Source organism: Anguilla anguilla, chromosome 4 (genome assembly GCF_013347855.1).
Source record: "Anguilla anguilla isolate fAngAng1 chromosome 4, fAngAng1.pri, whole genome shotgun sequence".
In the NCBI taxonomy this organism is placed as follows: domain Eukaryota; kingdom Metazoa; phylum Chordata; class Actinopteri; order Anguilliformes; family Anguillidae; genus Anguilla; species Anguilla anguilla.
In genome coordinates, this window is record NC_049204.1 from 51,343,739 (window position 1) to 51,354,952 (window position 11,214).

Sequence of the window (11,214 nt, forward strand, 5' to 3'; positions counted from 1 at the left end):
TTTCTTGGCTAGGTCTCCCTTGTAAATTTATTATATGTAGTATTACAAAGTCTATTCAAAGATTGAAAAAAAGATAAGGAGTACTTACTGCTTTTGTAAGGTGATAAAATAAACTCAATAGCCAAGCATTCTAATTTGTGTTTAGATTTGTAATTTGCATGTAAAGTAGTGCACTAGGACTCAGATAAACAAGAAACCTGTTTTTAACAGTAATGAAGAATTCAGGAAAGTGCCATATCTTTGATGTTAGCACAATAGCATGAGTTTGGCATTGGAAAAAATTTAGAACTGCAAAGTACACTGTAGTCAGCCTGAATATCTCAGTATTTTGTTAGCACACAATGAGTGAAACAAAAAAGAAAACATGAAGCTGACATGATTTTGATTTTCTCTTGCAGGTGTTGGCCATCATATCCATCCTGTTCATTGTCCTCTCTACGATTGCATTGTCACTGAATACTTTGCCTGAACTACAAGTGATAGATGAGTTTGGCCAGGCCAATGACAATCCCCAGCTAGCGCACGTTGAAGCCGTGTGCATCGCCTGGTTCACAATGGAGTACCTCCTGCGCTTCCTGTCCTCGCCCAACAAGTGGAAGTTCTTCAAAGGTCCTCTGAATGTCATTGACTTGCTGGCTATATTGCCGTATTATGTCACCATATTTCTGACTGAGTCAAACAAAAGTGTTCTGCAGTTTCAGAACGTGAGGCGAGTGGTACAAATATTCCGAATCATGAGAATATTGAGGATTCTCAAACTGGCCAGACATTCCACTGGACTGCAGTCCCTAGGGTTTACACTTAGACGGAGCTACAATGAACTAGGTCTGCTGATATTGTTCCTAGCCATGGGGATCATGATATTTTCAAGCTTGGTATTTTTTGCAGAAAAAGATGAAGATGCCACAAAATTTACTAGCATTCCCGCTTCTTTCTGGTGGGCCACCATTACTATGACAACAGTAGGTTATGGTGATATTTATCCGCAAACGCTGCTGGGCAAGATAGTTGGGGGACTATGCTGCATCGCAGGAGTGTTGGTCATAGCCTTGCCTATCCCCATCATTGTGAACAACTTCTCCGAGTTCTACAAGGAGCAGAAGCGGCAGGAGAAAGCTATCAAGAGGCGAGAGGCCTTGGAGCGTGCAAAGAGGAACGGGAGTATCGTGTCCATGAATCTGAAAGACGCCTTTGCTCGGAGCATGGAACTAATGGACGTCGTAGTGGACAAAGGTGAAGATAAGCGTTCCCTGGATAACCACCTTTCGCCCTCCCGGTGGGGTGTGCCTGCACGCACTCTGTCTGATGCCAGCTTGAGGTCCTTTGATAAAAAATATGAAGAAGTTGTTCAGCTGGGATCTCAAGAACACATCGGCAATCGCAGCGCCAGCCCGCAGCACCTGAACGCCCGGAAGCTGGAGGAAATGTACAACCAGATGACTAAGTCTCAGTCCTTCACAAATATCACCACATCGGTGGGGATGCAGCCCGAACCAGTGCAGGAAGTGGAACTGGAAATGAAGCAGGTCCCACTCTCTTCAGAACCTCTGCTGAAGGAGAGAGCCGTCACAGACATTAAAAGCACATCGAGCACCGACAGCTCTTCGAGCTGCGCAAATGAATTCAACGAGGCCGGGCGGACACCAGTGGCAGAGGCAAAAGTAAGACATCTGCAGGTTCCTTGCTCTCTGGATCTCTGCCAGCCCGGCCCTTCGGATGAGGATGGCCAAGGTGGCCTGTTCCAGTTTGTCCCCTACAGTCCGGAAAGTGGTGCATGCTCACCAATGGACGGTGCCCAAAATTTTGACTTGGCCGTGGAAAGTATCAGGAGCTCTCTGCAAGTCAACAACCCTGAGAGGATGAAGAGTCTTAAAGTCAACTTCAGTGATCCTCTCAAAGAGGCTCCCCCCACGCCACCCAGCACCTCCAGCCCACTGACAACGGATGCCACACCCTCATCCCCTGAGCACATTGGCACCATTCTGTTGGCAGTAGATTGCCCCCAAGAGGAGCAGGATCTTCAGGAAATGCCACCTCATTCTCCCGATGGCGACACTTCAGAAAGTGAAGAAAGATCCCGGATTCCAGAGGGTCTGGCCCAAGCAGAGGAAGAGGAGGAGCAAGAGGAGCAGAACACGTCCAATGAAAATCACAAGGAGAAGAACCACATGGAAGAGGCCGGGGCTGCTGTTGGCCCGTCTTCCCCAAAGCCCTCCTCACAGAACTGCACCCAGGGGGAAGGGAAGTCCGACAGTAACCAAAGTGGACACAAAGTGGAAAACCACATGTTTACACCAGAGATCCATATAAGACCAGGGGATGGCAGCTTGTCCCCCACATGTGAAACCAGCATGTGACTCTGGAGTACGATGGTGTAAATTGTGGACCTGCTGAAAGCCTTGGCATCTTGGAAAAATGGTGCACTGATGTAGAGAGAGATATTTTTGCATGGCATGATAAGTCCCTTTTGATTTCATCACTGTTTATTGAGAAAAAAGCAAGACTGCTGACTATGCAGATGGGTGACATGAAAACAGGTTCAGAGACAGCTCAGCTAAGAGCACATATATACATATATAAATATATATCACACAATGAAGACATTTTTAACAAAACTGTACAGTTCTACCTTTTTTAGCTACTGTAAGAAATGCACAACGAGGGACAACTCTTTTAAAAAGCATGCATTTAAAAATGTAATTCTAAGGTGCTTAGTTGGCTGAAAGCGTTTCACTGTAAATATGATTACAGCAAAGGTAATGACAACACAGAATGACAAAAGGAATAAGACTGAATTAGGGGAGAGGTTTTTGCAAGAAACTGCAGTGTTGCAAGGTAGCAACCTATGAAAACATATCATTACTCTCTGTGGAAATGCAATTTGTCCCTTGAATATGATATAATGATTTTGTTGATTTTAATATTTATGTATGAACTGTAACATATTATCTTTGGTTTGCATTATAACTGGTTAGGCTTTCGAAGTGGTTCGTCATAAAACAGACTTAATGACCAGAAATGTATGTTTTCATGAAGAATATTGACACTCTTACTCCACTACCCAAATTCTAGTATACCGTTACCAAACGGAATAAATTAAGATCACATATCACATATATACAGTTTTATTACATAAAACGATTTAAATATAGTTGTGTTGGGGGTACAATGAAAAATCCACCCGTGTTTTGTAATAGAGGCAATCCGTTCAGGAAACCACACGCTAGATCCAATTATAAGGGTCTTTACTACTGCAGAAAGAGTATGCCTGCTGTCTGAGTCAACACTGAACTAAAGAAGCATTATTTACAGCCATCCTTTATATCTTCCCAGAGAGGCTGTGCAAGTGTGTGTGTTTCAGTACCAAGGACACCCACCTCATTAGGTAGAAAAGTCAAACTTAGTTTCCCAATGTCCAGCTACATACTCCCTTTTCGCTTTGAGGATAAGCCGAGGCCTGAGATATATTGGCATTTCGTTCTGCTCAGCCAGACCTTACTGGATGGAAAATTACAAACGAGGTTGAATAGGGCAGAATGTATCATGGTATACCACCTGTAAAATAGCATGCAATAATATTAATATGGATAAAACACGTTAACCCTACAGGTGCAAAAGGTGTGGAATGCTGTTGTGGTCAAGGTCAGAAGCCTTTGAAAACATGCTTCCATTTTCTAAAAAAAATGTCATGAGAAATGTATTAATTTCTATAAACGCACAGATATCAGATGTGTATTATTTCTTACAGTTATATTAATCACAGACACGAATATGTAAACTAGAAATATAGAAGCTTGCAAGTAGAGCTGTGAAATTCCAGTACAGATGAATCTACTGGTTAGTCAAATGAGTCTGGTCATTAAATCTTACACATGATTCATCCTGTTGACTACTCAATGTTATACTGTATCACATAGAATGATTACATACTTTGTAATGGCAGAGGACCAAAAGAAGCACATCATCATGCTCTTATCTACATGCATTCATCTGAAAAGCATAACTGTTCAAGCACATTGATATCATTGTATAAATGGCATGAGTGTCTAGCTTTTATTTTATTCTCAGATCGCAATGGCAACATACCTGCTGCTCTTAGATATAAACATCAAATTAGCTGTTTGTGATGTAGCTGCAATTCAATTTTGTCCTATCCTGCTGGGTTTTCTTTGTTTTTGTTTGTTTGTTTGTTTGTTTTTTGTATTGATTTTTTGTCTTGGAATGTAAATTATAGGGTTATTCTGTGGACTAAACCAATTTTTGAACTTAAACCCAAAGTTTTACTTTGTAGCTCTTTTGAAAATATCTTGTTTTATGTTGCCTTTTCTTCCAAAACTGCTGGAAAATACATCTTGCTTTGGCACGACACTTGGCAGAGTGTTAAAACACTGTGTTGTGTTCAAGAAAGCCGCAAAATCCTGACTAAGACTGATATGAAGAGGATTCTTTTTCTATTCTTTCTCCCAGTTGTACTGAAGTGGAAAGTGCAATACAGTATGCTGCAATCTATGCAGGCCAAAAACCGTGGCACTTTAATTACAGTCCAATGGATTTGTAAGTGTATAGGTATGAACAACACATGTATTTTTCTGAATATTTATCTTTAATATTATATGAACTAACAGTGTTACCCCCTCCTTCCCACAATGAATATATTTATTAAATCATTTTACTGTTAAATACTGTGTGGCAACCATTACGTCGCTCAGATATCAGATATCAGATATCAGAAGACCTCAAGTCTGGTTTTTGTTTAGGAATCTAATAAGACTGTGAGGAGCTTTTATAATCCTCAAAAATCAAATACTTCATCACTTAATATAATGCCACACATAAATATTAAGTATTTTACTTTTTGTGAATTAACTAATACTAAGAATGATTCTATTTTTTCTAAACCAAAATCAAGCACGACCACAATTTCCTGCCATATGGTGGCTGAAATTATGCGTGCCTTTTCATAAATAGGTATTTATGAGGAGGCGGAGTCATTTGGCTTTGTTCATATAGCACTGTACAGAAAATTTTAATTTTTTATAGGACGAAATCAGGACTTTAGGTAATAGATACAAGTAATATTGTTGAGTTCTCAGGTTTTGTATAACTCACAGAAGTTCAAATGATATGATTTCCTTTTTGGTTTACAGGCAATGTCGACAAGCTCATGTTTTTTTTCTCTGTCAGCGATATACTAGCACCATGGCGATATCTGGGTGGTGGAGGTACAGTGTAACTCCTGGATATTGCACCCCTCCTTTACCCTGACAGGCAAATAAGTTATTTTTTTCTGCGAGGGAGACAGGCATGTGGGCCCTTTGGGTTTGAGTGGGAACTGAGAAAGTTCAGTCATGGCCGAAGGGTGAATCTGACTTACAGGCAGAGCGGTGAGCCAGCTGTCTTTTTTCCACTTTGACTGGGCATGTCCACGTGAGCCGGGCCATTAGGGAGCGTGAGGCAGTGTGGAATGTGTGATTTTGATTTGTGGAGGGCTGCTCTGTAAATGGACTTGATGGCTTTCACATCCTTTCTCTCTCTCTACGCCACATACGACTATGGCAGTCAATATGTGGTCTGAAGGCACAAAAACCTTAACTGGTAATAAATCACATGATATGCTGATAAGCTTACCACCCCCCATGAATGATAAAATCCCTGCCAGGTGTAGTGTTTTTTCATTAAAAGTTCAACCCCAGTCAACATCCGAACCATATACGTCCAACTCATTGCATTTCTTTTCTTTTGTTTTGAGCACCAGTTTTCCTGTCAGACAATGAAAATTCCCTGAAAAGTCAATGTTTCACTCTGCTGAGCATTACACAAGAAGATGAAAAGGTTATCGCTAGTTTAGGTTCAAAGGGTTGGCTTTTTGACATTTGTTAGCATCAGAGAATGAGATTTTCAAATGACAGTGGTGGAGGGTTTTTTAAATCTGTTCTTTTACATGGAATTGTCTCTCATGTGCTCTAAATGTTTAATATCTGCTGTTTTATTCAGTTTCTGCTTATCTCTACATCACTGGGATACAGAGTGCACTGATGAATGGTATTGTTTCTTATGGTTGTTTTTTTTTGTTAAATGGTTGTTGAAATGATCTCTGTGAGTTCACTGCAACGGGACTGTGCAGCAAGCTCTTATCTCACAGGGTTATTGGAAGCCATTTGTTACGCCCTAAATCATTATTAAGTTATGCTTGTTTGATTTTTTTTAAAACATTCTCACTTCACCATGTTGGTGTCATCCAAGAATCAGTCAGCGTACACTCAGCCCTCCAATGAATACTTGCGGACAATATGCTATGTGTTCCCCGTCCTGCCTTTTTTTGTCTCATTTTGCTTTTGTTTTTCAGTCTGAATGATTTTTTATCATATAACTGGGTATCCATAAAAACTTCTGAGCTGCAGACTGTTTATGTACAAATCAGCATCTTTTTATGCATGTAGTAGTCTGTGCGATTATGTGACCACAGAAGACTTTGTTATGGTACATGTATGTCAACATTTCTGTAAAGATAAGCGGCATTGTTCTCCATTAAGTCTATTAGCATATATGCAGGATAACAAATAAATGTGTATATATCTGAACCGTGTGTTGTGTCTTCTCCACAGCTCTCCCATTCCCATTCCTACGTTGTCCCTTTTCAGAACCTGTTGAAAGGAGACACTTTGGCATGCCTTGAGAGTGGAGTAATGCATGCGTTTCCATGCGCTCTATGTGTTCGTGTAAAATTCTAATTTTAGAGCTCACGTTTCAGCTGACACTGTCAACACCACTGTTTGAATTTTAGAAAAAGTAGGTAGTTCCTTGTCAGTAGACCTTATGCCGTTGTTGACATGCAAAAATTATTCAGATATGGAAATAAAACTTGTTGGAGTTGGACTGCACTGTATATGAATTGATGGTCAGTTTTCTCACAATTTACATTATATATGAATTTTCCCATGAATCAGGTTAGTTTTCTTTTGTCCAGATGGGAATGCTGATTATGTTGAACAAGGCAGATTTTCATCAATCTTTTATAGATGTTTACTTTAAAATCGCCACTGTTTTATAAATGAAACATCACAGCATATGTTGGTGTATCCAGCACAATACTCTGGATATTTAGAGAAATATTTTCTTGATGAGCATCCAGTTTCATTTTATGTTTCATTTGCTGTGTAAACACCTTTGTTAATCTGTTGTATTCTAAGGTATGACCAACAGCAAAATATTCATTCAGTATAATAAATGCATACATTCCTGACTGCTTAATCCTGACAGTGCACACAAGCTGTGTACAATTATACCTCCTTCATTTTTATTATACTAAAGTTTATTTTATTTAAATAGTGTGAACAGGAGCAATTTTACCAGAATAGCATGAAAATGTTTTCCTTTGATACTTAGTTTTAAGCTAGTGTGTTTATTTTTAGTAAAAGTAAAAGTTGGTATTGGAACAATATTAAAGAATTGGTGTATTTATCATAACAATGTTGTTATAATTATCAAAGGCTATAATTGGTCATGAAAATTCGAAAATACTGTAGCCCACAGCCCACATGAACAGACAGTACTCATCATATTCTGTGTTCTTTCGGAATTTACAGACTAAATGTGGGGAAATATTCCCACTTGTCATCTCATTGAATAATACATTTTTGGCTGAAAAAAATGTGGTACAAGGCTAATGAAAAGTGAGGTAAAAATGTTTACCTGAATTGTGAATATGTGACAAACTGATGTCTTATCAGAAACAAGACCAAACACTTCATAACACTTACCAAACACAAGTGGGGGGTGGACACTGAGAAATGAAAAATGGAAGACAGTTAATTGTCTGAGAAGTCAAATAAAGGGGGAGAGGTAATGGAGTAAAAACTGGAATGACAGAATAGAAATTGATGGCTTTGCTAGCAAAAGTTGCAGAGGTGTGAATATTATATGAAAGAAGAGTACTAACGGCTCGTCTTTTGTGTATTGTTATGCTTTATTTTCTAAGCACTTTTTGTTTTTCCCGATGTTTGAATGCCCAGTTCTGTGTCTCACACCCACTGCACCCAGATGTGTTTGCACTCACCCATAAGCGACTATTGGAGATAGCCTTTGTTCTACATTAGTGTGGTGTATGGCCCTCACCTGGCCCGGCAAGTGAGGACTCTGCACCCGTGGTGAGTGCCCTTTACCAGCTGAGCCACTCAAGTACCCCATGATGTTTTTATTTTGATATGAATAACATCACATGGGCTATACCATTTCAATAAAGTACGGGCAGCAGTGTAGCATAATGGGTAAGGAGTTGGTCTTGTAACCTGAAGGTCACAGGTTTGATTCCCCAGTACACTGCTGTTGTACCCTTGAGCAAGGTACTTACCCTCCATTGCTTCAGTATATATCCAGCTGTATAAATGGAAACAATGCAAATGCTGTGTAAAAAAGTTGTGTAAGTCACTCTGGATAAGCGTCTGCTAAATGTCTGTAATGAATACGTCTTTGTGTCAAGTGATTTTTCCTTTTGTAATTAAGTGTACACTACTCCTTTATCTGTCACACCAAGAAAAAGCAGATATAAAAATTTATTTCTTGCTTCTATTTATAACTTGCATCAATATGAGCAGGTAAAGGGGTTGATTCATGCACCACCAAAGTCTAAATTACAGTGTTCAGGATGTATATACTAAACACCCAAATCTGATCTGTTCTGATCCTTTCCCTAGGTTCTCTGTTATACCACAAGCAATATAATCCCAAACATTATACAATTGAACTTCCTAGTTTTCTCCATTATGAATGTGTACTCCATCTGAACCTCTTACTCCTTCAACAAAATTCTACCATTTAATGATGAAAATAAAAATCACAGTCATAGTAACAAACACTTGTGATAACGAGGATATGAACTTTGGGTGATTTTCATGGGTAAATGAATTTATTTGTACTTTTATGAATCCCAAAAGAAAACATGGTGCATGGGAGAGTGGGGTTGACTGGCAGACAGGTTGGTTGGCTCCAAAGACAAAACTGTGACTTCACCCATTGACTTTCCATGCTATTGTGAAAAGTGTTTTTGTGCTGCAATGTTGTACAAATTGGAGCCAGAGACTGCACAGTAGGGAAAAAGGGAAGACCCTTACATGGTCATGAAGTCCGAGCGGGGGCCGGGCCATCACAAAGTGCTTGAGATACTGCCCTCCTGAGTGACACATCACGACTAGACAGTGATGCAAACAGCCCCACAAACTGTTTTTGTCGCAAGCTGTTGATTTGTCGACAAAATATTCACATATTTTTCAAATGACACAATAACGTAACAAATTGGCACGTGGAGACATTAGACAACGAAAAAAACACCTATTGTGACTACACGTTCTTGTGAGAAAAAATTATTGACTGCATTGTTACCATTGACTTGCACTGAAACTGGTGGCTGAAAGATCTATACTGGGCCAAACCTCACTGGCATTAGAGAGCAACACCTCTTAAAAAGACCAGGAAGTGAACTTAAAAAATGAAGCCTGGTCAGGGCCCTGTCACAAAAATATAACATTAAAATGTTTTCTCTCATCGAATGAGGACAACTTTTCACTTTTTCTGTGACAAAAAAGATCTCCCCACTAAATTTATTACAGAACTGCATTAGAGATATAGAAAATATATTCATTTCAGTTGACAGATATGAATCAGCTATGTTTCAATATAAGATTTGAAAGTCCCGTGATAAGTGATGCTAGCTGGCTAACATCGTTTTAGTACACAGGTGCCTCCTAATGTGGGTGGGGTTGGTTGGCACACTGATTTTGGGGTCGATTGGCATGAGATAACCAACCCAGTACAGCCATGTAATTACAAATGTGTTAACTAATGCATTACACTCATGTTAAAACACAATAATCGAACATGGATCGAACATGGGGAAAGGCAGCTGCGCTAACCACTGCACTAAAGATGAATTCACCGTTAGCTACCCTACTCCCCCGCCAACCTCAGAGGAGTTAACTCACACTCACATGGCATTTATAGACCGCTGCACCCGAGGGGCACAGCCCTGTCCATTAAGCCCATTCCTCCACTTATGACACCAATGTCATGGCAAGGATCTAAGTCAGGTCTCCAGGGGGGAGAGGCGGATGTGCTGACCACTGCACCAAAGATGAACCAGTTTGGCAGCCTCAGGAGCGTATTGCTACAATGTTATATCATTTATATGGATATATATTATGCTGTACATTTTTTAAAATAAGGATGAATATGAATTTTGCATTTGGAAACATTTTTAAAAATTAAAAAAGTCTTGTAGGGATCAAAATGGTCAGAACACTTGCAAGGAAGACAGAGGAAGACAAAACATCAGCACACATTATGTTAGATGCAGTCAGACCAGTGAAGATTCAAAACAAAAGTGTAAGGAGTACAGCAAAGGAGTTCGACATACCCTTCTTCACACTAACGTGATACTGCAACAAGATCAGCCAGGATGAGACTGAGGCAAGAAGGAGCTAGGCATAGCAGTCGGTTACACCAGGAACAAGTATTTGCATTAGATCTGGAAAATGGTCGAGTATCTGTTCAAGTCATCCAACAATTATTACGGCCTGTCACCCAGGAAGATTAAAAACTAGCCTATCAGCTTGCAGTGGCACATAACATCAAGATGTCTGAAATCTGGTCAGAGCTGAAACAAGCCAGCTGTGACTTGCTTACTGCATTTTTAAAGAGGCACCCTTCCCTTTCCATCAGGAAGCCGGAGATCACAAGCTTTGCTTATGCAGCAAGCTTCAAAAAAGAAAATGATGGAGCCTTCCTCAACAACCTGGGAACAGTCATGCGTATGCATAGGTTTCCTCTGGTTAATATCAGGAACATGGAAGAGACAGGTGTCTCTACAGTCCACAGAACTAACAAGGTCATTGCCAGGCAGCGGTTTGTTCCAGTGTGATTCAAGAGGTGAATTTACTAATTCATGGAATAACAGGCTTGTGTGCCTAATCCTTAACTCACGATATTTGGACACGGCATGCTTTGTTGGAATCATCAAGCTGGAAGACTTTAAAGCAATTTAAAAAGAGTTATCACTCGAACAAATTAATTCTGAAAATAAAACGGCTCAACGACTAGGCTGTGTCTCGCTGCGAGACACATCGCAGATATTATTAAACATGAATAATCATTTCACAGAGAAAGCTGGTTTGATTTAATTAAAATAGATAATGTCACCAAAATGGGAATAAGAAATATATA

General features: G+C 39.8%; 1 protein-coding gene across 1 annotated transcript in view; it reads left to right on the plus strand.

The window, feature by feature from the left end:
• The window catches only part of LOC118226588 (potassium voltage-gated channel subfamily B member 2), an 80,340-nt gene extending 73,759 nt beyond the window's left edge, over positions 1-6,581 (plus strand). The window contains exon 3 of the mRNA XM_035416344.1: positions 399-6,581. Coding sequence (XP_035272235.1) covers positions 399-2,357 — 1,959 coding nt within the window. The 3' untranslated portion in view covers positions 2,358-6,581. The remainder of the gene's footprint in view (positions 1-398) is intronic.
• Positions 6,582-11,214: the final 4,633 nt, after the last annotated feature.